At 37.6% G+C, this 18,819-nt stretch overlaps 1 protein-coding gene and 1 long non-coding RNA gene across 2 annotated transcripts; one reads left to right on the forward strand and one right to left on the reverse strand.

Annotated features, from left to right (window-relative positions):
* Positions 1 to 7,181: 7,181 nt before the first annotated feature.
* On the forward strand, positions 7,182 to 10,613 carry LOC115928261 (subtilisin-like protease 2). Its single transcript, XM_030995322.1, has 4 exons — positions 7,182 to 7,326; positions 7,733 to 7,950; positions 9,540 to 9,732; positions 10,177 to 10,613. Exons 1-4 carry the CDS (start codon positions 7,185 to 7,187, stop codon positions 10,368 to 10,370), a joined length of 747 nt encoding a protein of 248 aa, XP_030851182.1. The 5' UTR covers positions 7,182 to 7,184; the 3' UTR covers positions 10,371 to 10,613.
* A 2,275-nt stretch (positions 10,614 to 12,888) lies between these two features.
* LOC105441441 lies at positions 12,889 to 18,010 on the reverse strand. The gene is made up of 4 exons (XR_004065800.1): positions 17,483 to 18,010; positions 16,964 to 17,086; positions 15,429 to 15,617; positions 12,889 to 14,976 (listed from the first exon to the last, which is right to left on the reverse strand). It is a non-coding gene; the product is annotated as an uncharacterized LOC105441441 (long non-coding RNA).
* Positions 18,011 to 18,819: the final 809 nt, after the last annotated feature.

Here is an 18,819-nt window from a genome sequence, read left to right on the forward strand (position 1 = left end):
CGAATTTTGGTTGGTACATGATTGGTTCGCATTATTAAAAGAATTCGGCATGCAACTCGTGATTGGTCTCATTTCTTAGAGCAGTGATCGTGAAACCGTAGTTAGACCATAGACGTATTACGTCTATGGTTAGACAAAGGGATGAGAATCAGTGACAGGTGTTGACAAAGCATGATTGATTGCTCGAGGGATGTTCAATTGATTGATGATGTGCTCAAGACGTTTGGGGTGGCCGATTGTAGTCGATGGACGCATGATTGTTGAGATACGCCTAGCCTGTGAGCAGTGAATAACTCCAGCCATCAAGCTATGGGCATATACTTTGTCCAAACGGACGGAGAGCGCCTAAACAGACACGGGACATCCTGACAAATATTCCGTGTCGAGCAAGGTGGCAAACCGTGTCCGTCATAATACTATAACTTATTTCGGCTGCCTTTACATTCATTAAACCTATCTCGACTTTCTTCTTTTTCTTTCGCTCATCCAGTTGTATTTTACTCCCAACTGACCCGTATGCTTCGTCTGCGTCATCCCCGCCTTCTCTATACACCCCTTGTCTTTTCCCATTTTCTCCTCCCTCCCCCCTCCATCTCTCTCTTCTCTCTCTCTCTCTCTCTCTCTCGCTCTCTCTCCCCTCTCTCTCTTTCTCTCTCTCTCTATCTCTCTCTCCCCCCTCTCTCTCCCTGTATCTCTCCCTCTCAACACCTTCTCTCCGCCCCTTCTCCTTTTTCTCTCTCTATTTCTCACCACTCCCTTCTCCCCCTCTTTGATTGATTGATTTTTATTCGACAAGCTTCCAACATACAACAATATACAATAATAACAGATCAAAAATAAGTCAGCTTGAACAGGATAACCCACGAAAGCTCGAGAGCTTATTTCCAGTGGGGTCCCTTACAGACATGTATACAATTAATAAATTAAAATAGTAATATTTACAGACAGATAAGAAAATTAAAAGAACTACTTATCAAAGATAATAATAACAACATTAAACTGATGATAGAAATGATATTAAGTACAAGAAGAAAAAGAAGAAGGAGAAGAAGAAAAAGAGGAGAAGGAAGAAGAGGAAAATAATGATGAATTTGTAGAATTTCTATAACGTACGAAAACATAAGTATATACAACATGAAAAAGTATGAACCGACAGAAGAATAACAATTTCAATCATATAACATGTCATTCACTTCTCTTCTCTGACTGTCAAGTATTAGGTATTCCTTTAATTTCCTCTTAAAATGATCATAGTTTCCTATTTCTTTTACACCATTGGGAAGGGAATTCCAATGTTTTATGGCATTGTAATAAAACGAATTTCCAATACTACCTACTCTTTCTGGTAAGTTAAAGTTGAATCGTCTATTTCTTGTATTATAATCATGTACGTCAGTAACAAGATCGAAGTTGGATCGAATATAATGATTCGACCTAGTATGATATATTTTATGCACGTGATGCAATGCGAGTTGTTTTGATCTTTGGTCGACTTCAAGAAAACCAGCTTTAGAAAGTTCGCTATAGCCAACATGAGTTCTTGGACCAGAACAGTTGATAAATCTCACCATTTTGTTCTGTATAATCTTCAACTTCTTTTGATCTGACTTGTTTATGTTACTGTACCATGCAGGGTTAGCATAGTCAAATAAACATTGAATAAGAGCAAAACAGAGTGTACGTCTTGCTTTTAAATCCATACAACTTTGATATCTGTACAAAAATTTCAGACGAGAATTTGCTTTTTTTACAACTGATTCTACTAAAGATGAAAATGAAATTGCGCTAGCCAACTCAATGCCTAAATACTTCACAGACTCTTTTCTCTTGATTGCTTGATTATTGTGTCTCACTTTGAATTCAAATGACTTTTTAGAACTACTTTTAGAACAAAATAAAATGCTTTCTGTTTTTCCCAAGTGTAAAGAAAGCTTATTATCAGTCATCCAATCGACACACGTAGACAGCTGTTCACTGAGCTTTTCCTCAATATATTAGGATCAGGATTTGAATAGAGTAGTACGCTGTCATCTGCGTACAATAATAGTTTGAAGTCTTTTATACAAGTACACATATCATTTATATAACTTGAAAATAGAATTGGGCCTAAAATACTTCCCTGAGGAACACCGCATGTTATAGGCATTAGTTTGGAACGAATATCATGAATGGCCACTACTTGGTGCCGATTAGATAAGTAGGATCTGAACCAATCTAAACTTGCCTTATCAAAACCCATTAGTTGTAACTTCTTCAATAAGACGCAATGATTAACTGTATCAAAAGCTTTTTGCAGATCAAGGAGCACCATACCAACAAAGCGCCCTTGGGAAGTTTCTCTCCTCAAATAATCAGTCAAATGAATTAGACATGTTTCAGTCGAATAATCATGTCGAAAACCAGATTGAAATTCATAAATTATATCATTTTCTTTGAAGTATCTTTCAATTTGAACACAGACCGATTTTTCTAGAATCTTTGATGCTACGCTTAAAACACTAATAGGTCTATAGTTGCTAACATCAGTTTTATCTTTCTTTTTATAAAGTGGAGTCACTTTTGCTATTTTCATATCTTCTGGAAAAGTACTCGTCAAGATAGATAGGTTCATTAAGTAACTTAGAGGCTTAAATAAAACCTTCGCACCATCTTTTAGAAATTTAGCTGGAATCAAGTCTAACCCAGTACTTTTTGATACATTCAACTTACGTAACTCTTTGAAAACAAATTGTTCACTGATTGGTAATAACTCGAAGCTGTTTTCACGTACACCTTTTCTTTCGTAAAAGTCACGAATACAATCATTGTCTGCGCTGAAAAAGTCTTTGGAAGGGGGGAGTTTGTCTACTAATTTGGCAGCCACATTTGTGAAATGAGAATTGAATTCATCAGCGATGGCCATCTTATCATGACATAATTCCCCATCAATTTTAATGACAGATTCTTGTTCTTTTCGCTTCTTATTTTTCAATCCTAAGCTTTTTAGATTCTGCCAAAGTTTTTTCGAATCTTGTTTATTTTCTTCTATCTTGTTTTGTAAGTAATCGAGTTTAGCCTTTTTCACCTCTCTTTGGACCATATTTCTTAATACTCTGTATCTTTTATAGAGCTTCTCATCTTTTGCTCTTTTCCTCCATTTTTTGTATACTATATTTCTCTCTTGAATTAGGGAAAGAATATCTTTAGTCACCCAAGTTTCTGATCTTTGTTTTATTCTTATCCGTTTCAGTGGCGCTATCATATTCAAATTTGAGATAAAAACATGTTGAAATATTGACCATGCCTCATTTACATCTGTACAGTCAGTTATTCGTGACCAATCAACAACAGATAGTTGAAGATTGAAAGACTCTTCTGTATATTTTTTCATGGATCTGATATCATTAGTCCTGTGATGACCTATAGCCAGTCTAACATTTTTCCGTGTACAGAAAGTAAAATAATGGTCGCTAATACCTAGATCAATGACACCACTTTGACTTATTTTATTTTCTTTGGTACAACCAACATGATCCAATAGAGAAGAACATGTAGGTGTAACGCGTGTTGCGTCTTTAATGAGTTGACTAAACCCATGAAGACTCAACAAGTCAATATATTTTTTAGCCAGTGGCGATTTGCGAAGAAGACAAATATTCATGTCTCCTAAAAGAATTATTTCGTCATCCTTCTTTAATGTATCAAGAATATTGGACAATTTCTCGATAAACAAATTGTTTTTCGGAGGTCGATACAGAACACCAACAACAATTGGTTTTGATCTTGGTATAAGCAAATTTATCCACAGGGATTCCGTATCTCCAGTACTTATAGCATCCATAATATTAAATGCAATATCATTTCTGATATAGAAACATACACCACCTCCAGAGCCAGAGGATCGATCATGGCGTATGATTTTATATCCGTCTATTTCAATTTCTTCATCATTTATGGAATTGTTTAACCATGTTTCAGTGAAAGCAATAATAGACAGCCTTTTTCTTTTAAAAAGAATTCTAAGTTCCGATATCTTGTTTAGAATAGACCTCACATTAAGGTGTAAAAAATGAAGACCTTTAACTTTAAACTTTTCTTCAAATTCTTGATAAAGAGAAGTGTTTTCATCTCTGAGGTTTGGCTGAATTACTCTTGCTATCGCTTGCTTTTCAGGTGTAACGCGCGTTATCTTAAAATAGTTTTCTTTTAGTCTATCCTCGTTTTGGCTTTCTTTCTCTAAACAATCGTCGTTAAATAATGAGTCACAAAAAGATGGCAGACAACATGTTAAACAATTCCACTTCTCATCAGGGCATTCATAATATAACCTGCGGTACTCTGAAAAACTGATAGCTTGACAATTAGTGTGAAACCATTTTTTACAATAAGAACACAGAAGGCCGTGTTGATTACATTTGACTGGCTTATCACAGTTCCCACAAGGGAACTTATATTTTCGACCGTCAACTATAATTTTCGGATCATCACTAGATTTTGTCAAACTTTCACTTAATTCAATACCCTTCTTACAAATTGAAGATATTTCGCCCAGTCTTTCATGTCCACCTTGGATGGTCTGAAGGCTGGTTTCGGTCGTGACCTCTGATCGACTGCACTGAAATCCAAAGATCTCCCAGAAACAGATTCGGCGTAGGACTTTACGGGGCTGCTTTTCTCCTCATCAGAATGAAGACTCTGGTTTTCTCGGTAGATGGCTTGATGCCGCCTTGCTCCAGGTTCACTGCCTGTAACTTGATCGGACGACCGTTGAGTCCAGCCATGGCCTCGTGTTGTCGGTTGGTCAGCACTGTTGATGAGGCGTTTCAGGTTGCCTGCCAAGATTCGTTGACCGGCTCTGTTGAGGTGAACGCCATCACGCCCGAGATGCTGCTCGCTGATATCATTGTTGATGATGAGGCCCCATCTGTTCTCGCTGGCTGCCAACTCCATCAGATAGTTGATCTCATCAACCCGCTTCTTGTCCGCTTCACTCTCCCCTCTACGATGGATGATCGTAGAGACTGAGACGTTAAACCCCTCGGCAGCAACAGACTTGCCGAGGTCTGTGATTTGGTGGCAAACTTCACCAGCACCCTCAGAGATGTTGTTGGTGCCAGCGTGGATGATCAGTTCTCCCCCTGGCTTGAGAAACTCGCAAGGTGAAGAGGTGAATATGTCTCTCACTTTTGCACCGGGAAAAGAGACGCACCTCACATTCTTGCTGCGGGAGAGATGTCTTCCGTCGATGTGTTTTATCATGGAATCACCGACCACAACTACATCTCGTTTGTTGCGGATCACACTATGTCGGTGGCGGTATCCCTCCATCTGCTCATGGTATGGTGGTGAAGTAGAAGTAGTACTAGTAGGTGTTGACAAAGATCGGTCTGAGCTGTCATCAGTTGCGTCGCTGTCATCAGTTGCGTCATCAGAGATAACTTCAGAATGGGTGATGTTGGTTTTGGAGAACAACTTCAGGTGCTTGGCCTTGTAGTCACGAAGTTGATCTTCAATTGGCATTGATACACTCTTGGCACTGTTGTCTGATTCCGTGATCTCGGATAGTATTTCAAATCGGTTATGCGTAGCAATTGTCGGGAAATATTTGGTGGTAGGCCTAGATACTTGTTGTTGTGCCCTCAGATTCCCTTGCTCCTTCTCCTTCTCCTTCTCCGTCTCCTTCTCCTTCTCCTTCTCCCTTGCACTACATCCTGACTTATGGATCCTGCTGAGTATCGTCGTAGAAGTAGAAGTAGAAGTATGCTGTTCTAATAGATTGTTGAACTTCTTCTCGATATTATCTAGCCTACTATTCAAGCCTTTCATTTCACTCAGTACATTATGCAGTAGTTGTCGGCAGTCTGCGTCATCATTGAAGACATCATCTGGCTTTTCAATATCTTCATCTACATCACCAGCGGCATTAGTGTTCCTTATTTCGTCTAGGCCTACTGCATTTTCTAGTCTTTCAAGAAGGATCGACTTTACTCCGTTTGTATGCATACCTCTTTTCTGTAACTCAGCACGTAGTTGCTTCACGCGGAGTCCACGTAAATTTGTTGGTAAAGTTTCCATGGTTACGTTGCTGCGTTGGTATCTGCTGGTCCTTTGCGTAACTTAACTAGTATGGCGCAATATTTTTGCGCACAATTGTTTTGATGCTACGCAGAGTGTTCAAATTTGAAATATAAATTCGCTAAAAAACTGGATTAAAATTGACGAAAAACGAATATATCTCGGAAAATGTTCACATACCGTCGAAAAGAGTGAAATGTCCACAATCACAGGAAAATTTCTGAGACGTAGATGTATAACAGTCAAAAGAAAGTGCACTATAAACGCACAAAATATGGGAATTTACGGAGCACCACAAACACACGTCTGCCTCTGCCTCTGCCTCTGCACTCTCACTATCTTGATCTTCCCCTCTTATGCCGCCATGTATCATCAAATAAATAAAATATATACCTACATGCAGTGTGTATTCGTTTTCATTCAATGCACATTTTTATTATGAATATTCTTCATAGAGTAAAACATTTCGACACAAAAGTGTCAAAATTGAATTATGATGCGTAATCCTGAGGGATCGGCGAAATAATAACTGATATTATGGACATAAATAGAAAATAATGGAATGTAAAAGCTATAGTAGAAACTGTAAAGTTACGTATTATTGAAACCCTTTATTTTGCACGAGGGCACTACTTCGAGTTGAAACCTAGATAATCTACAAAAATGATTAATCAAAAATAAATATACTCCGTATAGCAATTATTGTTAAAAACCGCATCTATCAATTAAACTAATAATACTGTTAAAATGATGTTACTTTGAGCAAATTCTCATAAACGGCTTGAATAATTATGAATAACTACAGATGACTGCTTTCAAGAATGAGTATCCTATTTTTGAACGCGAATTATTTCATTATATTATCTAATCGTTTAGAGAAAGAAAGACAGAAATGAAGGGAGAGAGAGAGAGAGGGGGAGAGAGAAAGAGAGATATCAAAACGGCTGTTCTAATATAAAGGCTGGTCCAGATGTGACGCGGTGAATCACCCCCCCCCCCCCCCCGAATATATTTGTAATAAATCAAATAAAAACAGCCGCTGTTTACCGCTAGATATCTGAACGAGGTATTACATTATTAAGTTTTCATTTCTCTCATAAATCCTGATTCTTGTTTTGTAGTCGCCCATTATGGTGGACGTCAATGGACATGGGACCCGCTGTGCGAGCGTAGCCGCCGGAGCCAACATAGGAGTCGCTCAGGGCGCGACCGTAGAGAGCATTCGGGTAGCTGGATCCGATGGCTTAGCCGCCGCTGATGACGTCCTCGCAGGTATGTACTTTGTAATTATGAAATTGTGAGCTTTTTCATTCAGTTTATGTTAGTGTAGAAGGATGGTTCTTCAGATGCCCTCATATTCATAATATGACAAATACTCGCTGAATGTTATTTGGACCACATTATCATGCCACAAGCACGGTCCAAAGTGTTTTCAGCACTTTGGACAAAAACAAAAATCGAGTTTCTTTTTAAATAACAATAATATTTGAATTATTATAGGCCTACCTTACCCTAACACCTATCCCTAGCCATAACACCCAAACCTAGCCTACAATCCACTGAACGCAACCTTTCCACTACTCTATTACCAATCACGAAATAAATCAAGCAGCAATAATATGGCAGGACCACTTGTAATGTAACCTACATTTTTGTTTCTTACGTCCCATTAATACAGGGCTTGACGACGTTCAACGGTGGTGGAACAACAACCCGGGTTCTAAGTGTGTCGTCTCCTACTCACTGATTTCCACGTCCTTTAGTACGACACTCAACTATGCTTTCGGGAACCTCAGCGCGAACACCGATTGCGTGGTCGTCGTGGCAGCTGGAAACCAAGGTTCGGACATCAGCATGGCTAATGCCTGTAACTACTCTCCGTCTGGATCACCTGATGTAAATATTAGGGACTTTTAGTTTTGCAAGTTGAAATAGTGGGCTGCTACGTGTGACGTCCTTTTAAGGCGGTGGCAGTGCTTTAAAAGGACGTCCCAGTGCCTGAAAAGGACGTCACATGTAGCAGTCTACTATGTCGACGTGCAAAGTCCCAATTCACCGAATCCGAGAGCTCAACATGGAAGGGCGCACGAGCGGTTAATCGTGCAGCGAGAAGGCGACTTGCTTGAATTGAAGAAAAAAATGCGCCTTATTTAAGTCGAGAAGACGATAAAGTGGTTGAATATGTCATCTTCTCACCTTCTCTTTATTAACAAGACGTCTTGGCGAGTATTAACAAGTCACCTTCTCGCCTTCTTGACTTAAACAAGGAGTCCTGTCGAGTTCAGTTACCTTCTCTCCTTCGATCTCGGCTGAAACGAGGCGCCGGCCAAGTTTTGACAAGTCGCTCTCTCGGGGTAGGGGGAGAGGGGTAGGGGAGAGGGGGAGGGCGAGAGGGGGAGGGGGAGAGGGGGAGGGGGAGAGGGGGACGGGAGGGGTGGGAGGGGTGGGAAGGGAAGGGGCGGAAAGGGGGGTGCATCGAGTTCGCTCAATAAAAGTTTGACCTATCATGATAAAAACATTTTCCTGCTTTAGTTCCCTGACTAAAGGAATAATCTGTTGTTATGCTCTTGGATGGCTCCCATCTAGCTCTGGTGGCAAAGAACTACAATGCTCCCCAAAACCATGGAAAGAGAATCGGTCCATACAAGTCTGGTAGTCTATCGATATTTTTCGTTTTTTTCATTTTACATTTAGGATGCTATTTTTCTTTAACAATCAGTGTCCTTCCCCTGCAGAGAAGTGCCCCCACTTCGTCTCTCATAGGTAGCTATTCAAAAATGAGAAGTGCCCCTTTTACTACTGATGAGTCCCTCTGCAGTTTTCCTTTCTAATGAGTGCCCCTTTCCGGTTCTGAGAAGTGCACTCTTTTACTACTGTAAAGTTCCCCTTTTCCTTTATAATGAGTGTTTCTCCTTTAAATCAATTGAATTGGGCTTAGTGTCCCTTTTCACATGTGATAAGATCCTTTTGACAAATCTGGTAAACGTTAAGAAAAATTCAAAACAAATCAGTCATATTGCAAAGAGGCATTATTACAACAGGGACTATGACAAGAATTTTCCTCCCTAATTTAACCAAGTGAGAGCACTATTTTGTGAAATTACCTCAAAGCTGTTTTGCTACACTCGCCCGCATTTATTTATTCCATGCAATTATGTTATTAATCTTGAATTTCCAGTTCATTGTTTTGATTCGCTCGCTCGCAAAAGAATTATTAAGTTCATTGCAAACAACGGCAACTTAAAAAGGAAATAAAAAGGAAAACGGCGAAAGGAGAAAAGCAATACAATATTGGCGATCCTTAGAACTATTAACTAAATTTAGGGATACACATGTTTACGCAATTATATTTCCGCATAGCGGTTACACTTTGTAGGTACCCCATCTTCCCTGAAGACTTTCTACTACCCCCCCCCCTTCCCTTTGAAAGACGTCTCGTCACCCTGTGCACTATTTATCTTTTGTACATTGCTTCTTGCTCTTAGGTTATCACGGTCGGAGGGTCGAGAAACCGTATGAATGGCGCGAGCGATGATCGTATCGGAATCTCCAATTACGGTCCTTGTGTCGACATCTACGCCCCAGCAAGAAATATCGACCTTGCTGCCCCTTCCGGAAGCAGTAATTCCAACTACCTAAGATCATCCGGCACCTCCTTTGCAACCCCTGCGGTGGCAGGTATGAAAATCAATAATAAATAATTAAGACAATCATAATTATAATCATAATTATGATCATAATAATCATATTAAAAGTAATAATAATAATTAATGAAAATAATGAGGCAAAGGTTGCAGTCGGGTTTTAGGTAAGAGGTATGATTAAACCTAACTAAAAACTTCAAATGTTTGGTCCAGGGTTGAAGTTATGAATTCGGTTAGTATGGTAAAGGTAAAGGAATGTCCTCGGATTAGTACAGCAACAAAATGATTTTTGTCGCAGAATGTAACTAATGTTGATGCGTGGTTAACATGTGCGCTATAAAATATCTATTAGGCCTCCAATTTAAACTAGTATTATAATTCATATCATTATTATTATTATTATTATTATTATTATTATTATTATTATCGTTATTATTACTCCTATTATTATCATATCTTTAACGGTTGGTGTACCTAGGTGCTGCCGCCATGATTCTGTCCACCACTAGCTTGACACCTACTGGGAGTGAGACAATGACCGATCTCGTCCTGGACATCCTTATTGCGACAAGTGCCAAGGACAAGCTGACGAGTCTTCCAGCTAGCAACGCCGCGGTTTTACCCTCCTTTAACCGCCTTCTAAACGTTGTCAGCAATACTTACTACGCATAAACCCCCGGTGGGTGTAGTTGGTGATGACAATGTACCATGGTGATTGACATTGTCAATATCATCGTCTTTGTCAGTGACGTCGTCATTGGAACCCTGGTAGAAGACAACCTATAGTTTAAATTGATTTATAGCTGATTGAAAAAATGATGAAGTAATATAAGTGACGGTATCAAACGTTTCTATCTTTTATTTAAATGAAAATTTCGTTTGATGTTCTCGATATTATTGGTGGTTAGTTTTCGTTTCTTGTTAGAACTGTTTTAACCTAATCTTTCTTCTCATGTCCACCTCATGTCATTAAGTTTATCATGATATCACAAATACTTATTTGAAGAAAAAAAACTACTGCAGCATAACCATTTCTTTATTCGGGGGGGGGGGGGGTCGGTGAGGCTTGGGCAATTCTGTTATTCACAGGATCATTTACAAGTATCTTCATTTCTAGATTAGAGTATGTAGTTTTTAGTAATCCATATCTGTAACAACCACAATATAAACATTCACTGGCAATTCGATTTTGGACCTTTGGCGTATTTTCTTTTAGTGCTGTGCGCGTCTCGAAAATATACCACTTAGGGAATATAAGCTCTTTATATTCCCCACCCCAGGACTATGTATATCATGTTCACTGTTAGATAACAATGTATTTTGTCCTATCTCCAGTGGCATAGGTTTTGCTCTACATTCTGTCCCCTTTTCTTTACCATGTATTCTAAATATTGAAAATTAAGCTATGAAATGATGATAATAAACGAATGATATTGTTAGTAAGCATATATTTCTTGTTTTTCTAGTTTCTTGTTTTTCTAAGTTAATCGAAGTGCAACCCATCAAGAACCTTTAAAGGTACTATGTCCCTTTTGCAGCCAACCTCAAATTCTGTAGAACTTTGCAGGAATTATGAATATGTCACGTATGTCCTATCTGTGAAATTTGAACGTTAGCAGTGTCCTAATATTCAAATTATGCAAGGAAACCCGTGTACTTGCTAGACTTCACTGTCAGACACTATTGAGTGACTGACTAGCTTTTTTCTTCTTTGGTAATAACATAAATAAAATGAGCTGTAAAGGGTACATGAGCATTTGTCTACACCAATAACCCACTTCTTGTGATGGCCAAAATTAAACTGATTGAATCTTTGCGCAGCATAAAACGTATGACCATTCGGTACAATGGTCCGAAAATCAAGACTATTACTTATTGGCTCTGTAGCTCCTAAGTCGATTTGACAACTAATAGTCGTTATTTTCCCACTTGAAGACATTTTCAAGCCCCACCTTTTTTAGGGAAGTTCTAAATTAGTATTATCTTTCAAATGCCGTTGGAATTTAACCTTTTCATTTTTTGGGCCTGCAAATGGGACATAGTACCTTTAAAGGATTTAATACAAAAATATTCCTGATGTTTGCGAATGCCAAAAGGATTATAATGAGAGGGAGAGATAGATATATAGAAAGAGGAAGAGAGGGGAGAAAGAGAAAGAGAAAGAGAAAGAGATAGAGAGGGGGAGGGGAGACAAAAGAAGAGAGAGGGGAGGGGAGAGAGAGAGAGACATTGCATTGTCTATTTTCGCACCCCTACCCTCTCTCTCTCACACACACATACACACACATTGTATTTGTATGTCTCTTTGTCTCTCTCTCTCTCTCCAACACACACACACACGCGCGCGCTCTCTCTTTCTCTCTCTCTCTTGTTCTTTCTCTTTTCCTCCTCCTCTCTCTCTTCTCTTTTTAGCTCTCTATAATTTTCTCCAATCTCTTCCATCCTCCCCCCCCCCCCACACACACACACGCGTCAAGAGCCTACCTTACCCCTTTTGACCCATTACTTAGGCCATGGACGACAAGTCCCCCGCTTATATGGTTAGTGGGAGAAAATGGTTGTCGGTCCACAGAGCCCCCCCCCCCCGAACAGACCCAGATTCGGATTTCACCCTAAGTTTAGCCCATGCAACAAACTTTGTCAAAAGAAAGCACTATCACTGTATACAATTAACGGTCAGACGCCCCTAAAATTGGGTTTATATTTTTTGGCATTGATTTAGCATGGACCAACTATGTCCGAAGAAAGAAGTCTATGATATATTAAAAAAGCTAACAAAGAGTTTCCATGGTTATTGAGAGAGTGTCAGAAACCAAGTAAGCTCCTCTATTTTGTTCTTTAATAGGTAAAGATGTTCAAACTTTTTGTTACATTGTATGAAAGAAATGATCATGTGACACCGAGAAATTTAAAACAGCACTCAATAATTACACTACGCGAATTTGAGTAATAAGATAAATAAAGCACTTTTGATTTATCAAGACTGGAAAGCCTTCAAGAACGTTTTGGTAAGGGGAACTTTGATATTTCCTTTTCCCAGATCTAAAAAAAACTGAAAATCGTTTAGTGATTGTACCACCGTAACAATTTTGTTGTTTGTAATACATAGTGAAACTTTATTTTGACAACATGTTGTGCATAAAATTTAATTCAGGACAGAATCATAAGACAATTCGTGAGTCTATAAATGTGAGTTTAAATCATGAATCCTTTATTTTGATATATGTATATTTGTCTTTAAGCACGATAATCATACGTCAATTTGAAAAACACAATATACGCATCGTGTAACAATCATAAATGTTAAATCATAGTCACTTAGCAGTGTCATGATTGTGCCTTTACATAGTTACTGCCAGTGCTCTTTTACATTTAACTCACATTTAAGAGATATTTCATGTATATCAAGAAAATGATTTAATACCACATTACTACGAAGGACCTACACAAGGAAGACCGAGAACCTAAAACAGTATTCCAATGACAAGGGTTCATCGGATCTATACCTTTACAACATAAGTTACTTGACTTTATATAAAGCAATTTAACAGAGGAGTTAAACGAAATGTTATGGATCACATACTATTTGTAATACCAACTGTTTATACATAATTTTGAAAACGGAAAATTCACAGACTTCAAAATGACGATAATGAAAAAAGTATATTCCAAATTAATTATATGCAATTTAATATCGATAGAGACGTGACCGAAAGTCCACGAGACCGTAAATAACTTTACGAGACCAGCTTTGTAGTCTCGTGACCCTTCAAAATTCAAGAACTTTGGGCTCTCGTCGACTTTCAGCCCAATTGGCCTAAAGTAGCCTCAATATACTCTTCTTTTAACCCTGACAACACAATCAATTTTGTTTTACACATAAACATTTGATATGCACTGATTAATCTGGTATTGGATCAATAACACGAAACAGTCATGAAAATATCAATGTAAATCTGATATTAAACATAGCTTCACTTTTACAAACATCGATTTATAAGAAGATTTTTCTTTTAAAAAGACCATTTTATAGGGAATGGCACGATAAACACATACAATTAAATAATTAGAGTTAGAGTTTTAAATTAGAAGTTGCATTGTACGTTAGGGATAAAAGAGGGATAAAAGGTAGATAATTATACAGTATGTATATATGCTTACATTTCAAAGATACATAAATCAAGTATATAACAAATTATTAGACATTTATTATGTATTAGCCATTAGTGCATTTGATTAGAGTTTTAGTTATTCATAGTTTAAAACAAATATTAATAACATACAAATAGCAGCAGCAATATTAGTTAGCAGCGCTGTTGATTAAAACATGTTATTTAGTAATTCAACTTGCAAGGCAATACTGATTATACATCACATAACCATGGCATACGGATATTAAGCAATTCATATAATACTACGTCAAATTAGTATTAGTACTAAATTATACAAAATGAGTTGAAATGGTATATTTAATGTATGATACATTAACAGTATAATGGTTCATTACAGTGATGTTAGTAGTGCTGCTTAGTGTTGGTTATAAATGTATCATGGGTATTAGAAAATCAGTATTGTTATTAGAATATCGTCATTAGGAAATCATATTGTTTTAATGCAATTAAGTTGAAATAATACATGTTGGTGACACACCTTAAAGAATATGGAAAGTAAATGGAATTACATAGCAAGTGAGATTTAAACATATATGAAAATTACGAGGATAAATACGTACATTTAAATTATGAAAATAAATATTTAAAAATAGAAATATGATTATCTTCGCTGAAAAGGAATTTTACAATTATAATTCGTATATTAAATATGCTAACATTTTGCTTGACGTACATTAATTTGATTATGTTAACAAAATATTCAAATAATGCATCCATGCAGAGTGCTATATAAAAGCACCTAATACAGTGTTATTCTCTCTCACTTAAAACTGCCTCCAATGTCTCGAATGTTTGTAGATGTACATCATTGAAAATAACTAATGCAGAATCCTCTTTCAAGCAACAGTTTATGACATTATTTTGGTTGTGCAAGATTCAAAGCTTTCTTTCAAATTTATTTCATTTTTGGCTTCTCCCTTGTTCGTGCGTGGGCGTCGAAGTCCTGATATTTTTTGTGTGAAGAGCAGTTGTCATTGACATGGATGTCTAGCTTGTAGCTCATGTTTGCATCTGCAGACTTAAATTGTGATCTCTGGGAAGCATCTAAGATTACAGTTCACTCGTCGTCTTCTTAGCAGCGAAGAGACAAAGGGTGTATCATCTTGCTGTACATAAAATTATGGGAAAAAATAAAAAGAGATACCAGATTATATGATAATCACTGTCACTTGCGATGTAGAATATCATCCAGTATTAGAAAAATGCAATCAACGCGAAATACACCACTATGATTTAAATACATCCCCATTTACGTGCAATATGCTTGAAACAGCAGAAGACAGACATATTTCAATGACTTTAGCAAAGCTCAGTTTTCTCGTTATAAGTTTAATTATTGCCCACAACAAGACAACGAAAATGAATAGACATTGGATGAACAGATAAACTGGTCATCTACCCACTAGGTGTATTGCACAAGACGTGGACATGAAACTAAATAAAGATATTCGTTAAAATATTATTAGAAACTTAAATATGTAAGAAGAGTTGACAACGAAGAGAATATCAAATTATAATTATGAGACAAAAAACAAAAGATTCATATCGTTATACTTACTATATCTCCGGAGCTATCACTTGGTAGTCGCCCCGGCTCGGTCGTCTTTACCGTGGTAAAGATCCGGTTGCCGTCCATGCCGTCGCCCTGGTAGGCTCCATCCTGATGATCATCGTTGCCGTCATCTTGTTCGTTGCTCTGGTTGCCATCACCCTGGTAGTCACCCTGGCCGCCGCCCTTCTTCCCTCGCTGAAAATGTAAACGAATAGGCACTGTTATAATCCTGTATAATTAACATGTGTGATTTACTGGTGGAAAATGATGACCTAACGGCTACGGCTTCGATTTTCGCCAATCATGGATTAAAGACTTGCATTAATTATGTTAAGCTTATTAAGCTCTAGTTTGTACGGAAGCGTTAAAGTGCCATTCTACTTGACGACATGACGAGATATTTCATCTTGTCAAGTCGACTTAATATCCATATCATGTCGACATGTAAAGATATTTAACCTACCATGTCGACTTATCAACTTTTATTAGTCGACATGGCGAAATAAATTATCTTGCCAAGTCGACTTCACAAAAAGTTCATGTTGTCATGGCGACATAAGTTATTTTACCAAGTCGACTTCTACAAAAATACATGTCGCCATGGCGACATATATTATCTTACCAAGTCGACTACCCAAAAAGTAATGTCGACATGGCGAAATAAATTATCTTGCCAAGTCGACTTCACAAAAAGTTCATGTCGTCATGGCGACATGTATTATCTTGCCAAGTCGACTTCACAAAAAAGTTCATCTCGTAATAGCGACATAAATTATCTCACCAAGTCGTTTTCCCAAAAAGTATATGTCGTCATGGCGAGATATGTAGTGTGACGACTATTTCATGCAGCGCGCGTACGTGATTGCACTTAACTGTAATTCTTAAAACTGACTCCACGTGATCATTTATGTCGCCAAGACGACATCTACTGTTATTAAGTCGACTTGGTAACATATTTTATCTCGCCATGACAACATGTACTTCTTACGAAGTCGACTTGGCAAGATATTTTTATTTCGCCATGACGACATATACTTTTTGGGAAGTCGACTTGGTAAGATAATTTATGTCGCCATGACGACATGAACTTTATGCGAAGTCAACTTGGCAAGATAACTTATGTCGCCATGACGACATGAACTTTTTGTGAAGTCGACTTGGCAACATAATTTATTTCGCCATGTCGACTAATAAAAGTTGATAAGTCGACATGGTAAGTTAAATATTTTTACATGTCGACATGATATGAATATTAAGTCAACTTGACAAGATGGAATATCTCGTCATGTCGTCAAGTAGAATGGCACTTTAACGCTTCCGTAAGTTTGACAGCCTTTGAAATACAACAATGAAAATATTGGAATTAGGAAATAATTTTCGAGAATTGCAGTGTAGTTGGAAAAGGTCAGAACAAGTAGGTCTCAAAATGCGGATTTCAAAATATCAAACGCAATTGTATTCCACTTCAAAGATAATTTCCATCAAGTTTCTTTTATTTCGATAACACCATTAATTTCCGATAATCCTGCTCTATTACATACCTGGTTACTACCGTGGTCGCCATCAGTCTCGTAATCGCTTGCTCACCATCACCATAGTCGTAACCTGGTAGCCGTCGTGGTCGCTCTGTAGGTCACCTTCTTCGCTACATCGTTGTCGTATCCCTGGTAAAATTGAAATTTTATTACGTTGATTCTGCGGCTATAAAGAATAATACTAGGAAAGAGCTAGAATGAGATCTCTTAGAACAGAATTAGAAATCTCGATCTCGCTGCACCTCTATTCCGAAAGGCTTTGTTGAAAAGAGGCTACAACATATTCCACTATATCTTGCTCTTCTGTAACAATTTACTTTTAAAGGGTTATTATTAATGTCCTTTTTCTGCAGGTTCATTACTCCAAAGCTTCATTGATCCGAAGTTTTAATAAATCTAATTGCTTGTTATTCGGAAGGTTCATCATTAAAAGCATAATTACATAATTATAAAATGTATATACAGATCGAGCGCTATATCATTTCCGGAAAATACAAACCAACAGGTCGTAGCTGCTCTACTCACCATCGCCTCGGTTCGTCAGCTCGTCGCCTGGTGGCCATGTTTGTCACATAGTATGAGCCTATATACAAGTTGTATCCCTGGCAGTCGTTCTCTTTCCCTTCCAGTAATCTAAAGGATTGAACAACATTCCAATACTTATGAATTTTATGAATACGTCATAATATAAGCAGATGTGGTATTTTTTCCTCACCCCCTCCCCCATTATTATTCTTTCCATTTGGTTATAATTATTTGGCCCTGTTTTTCATTCCAATTAATATATGCTTTTCATACTTCTTTCTAATTTGTAGCCTTTTATCTCTTCACTTATCTCTTCATAGTAGTTTTAAGCAGATCACCAAACTGTCCCCTAGTGTTTATAAATATATGCAAATAATTCATTATATATCTTTATATCTCTATATAATCATTCAAGTCGTGATATACAACAAACATCCATAAAGCTTCTGTGGCCGTATTGCCTCTGCTTTTGGTATTAACTTCGACATATGAAATTTGCTTAATTTCCTTACTTTACTTTTTGACAATGAAATTTGCTTAATTTCCTTACTTTACTTTTTGACAATGAAATTATCATTAATTTGTCAGTACTTACCTGTTGATACTTACCCATTTATGAACATGTAAACATTTTCATATTTAATAGCATGCAGATGTCGACGTAGGGTTTGAATCCACGTCGAGGCGTTAATGTCGTTTACATTTTGCCCTCGGAGATCTGAAAAACAATAATTATTGGTGAGACTTTGTTGCCGACACGGAGATCTAAAAACAATAATTATTGGTTAGACCTCGTTGCCGACACGGAAATCTGAAAAACAATCATTATTGGTGAGACTTCGTTGCCGACACGAAGAACTGAAAAACAGTAAATATTGGTGAGACTTCGTTGTCGACACGGAGATCTGAAAACGATTATTATTGGTGAGACTGAAAACGATGATCTGAAAACAATACATATTGGCCAGACTTCGTTGCTAAAATGGAGATCTGAAAAACAATAATTATTGGTGAGACTTCGTTGCCGACACGGAGATCTGAAAACAGCGAGACTACGTTGCCGGTACGATGATCTGAAAACAATTATTGGTGAGACTTCGTTGCCGATACGGAAATTCAAAAATAATAGTTATTGGTGAGACTTTGTTGCCGATACGGAGATCTGAAAAACAATTATTATTGGTGAGACTTCGTTGCCGACACGGAGATCTGAAAAACAATTATTATTGGTGAGACTTCATTGCCGACACGGAGATCTGAAAACGATTATTATTGGTGAGACTGAAAACGATGATCTGAAAACAATACATATTGGCCAGACTTCGTTGCTAAAATGG

This window comes from Strongylocentrotus purpuratus, unplaced genomic scaffold (assembly GCF_000002235.5).
Source record: "Strongylocentrotus purpuratus isolate Spur 01 unplaced genomic scaffold, Spur_5.0 spur5_scaffold_21, whole genome shotgun sequence".
Classification (NCBI taxonomy): Eukaryota; Metazoa; Echinodermata; class Echinoidea; order Camarodonta; family Strongylocentrotidae; genus Strongylocentrotus; species Strongylocentrotus purpuratus.

Excerpts from the sequence above, each read along its gene's own strand:
- LOC115928261 (XM_030995322.1), top strand. The coding sequence starts at position 7,185 with ATGGTGGACGTCAATGGACATGGGACCCGCTGTGCGAGCGTAGCCGCC. Across the intron at positions 7,951-9,539 it reads CTCCGTCTGGATCACCTGAT|GTTATCACGGTCGGAGGGTC; the intron begins GTAAATATTAGG and ends TCTTGCTCTTAG. Across the intron at positions 9,733-10,176 it reads TGCAACCCCTGCGGTGGCAG|GTGCTGCCGCCATGATTCTG; the intron begins GTATGAAAATCA and ends TGGTGTACCTAG.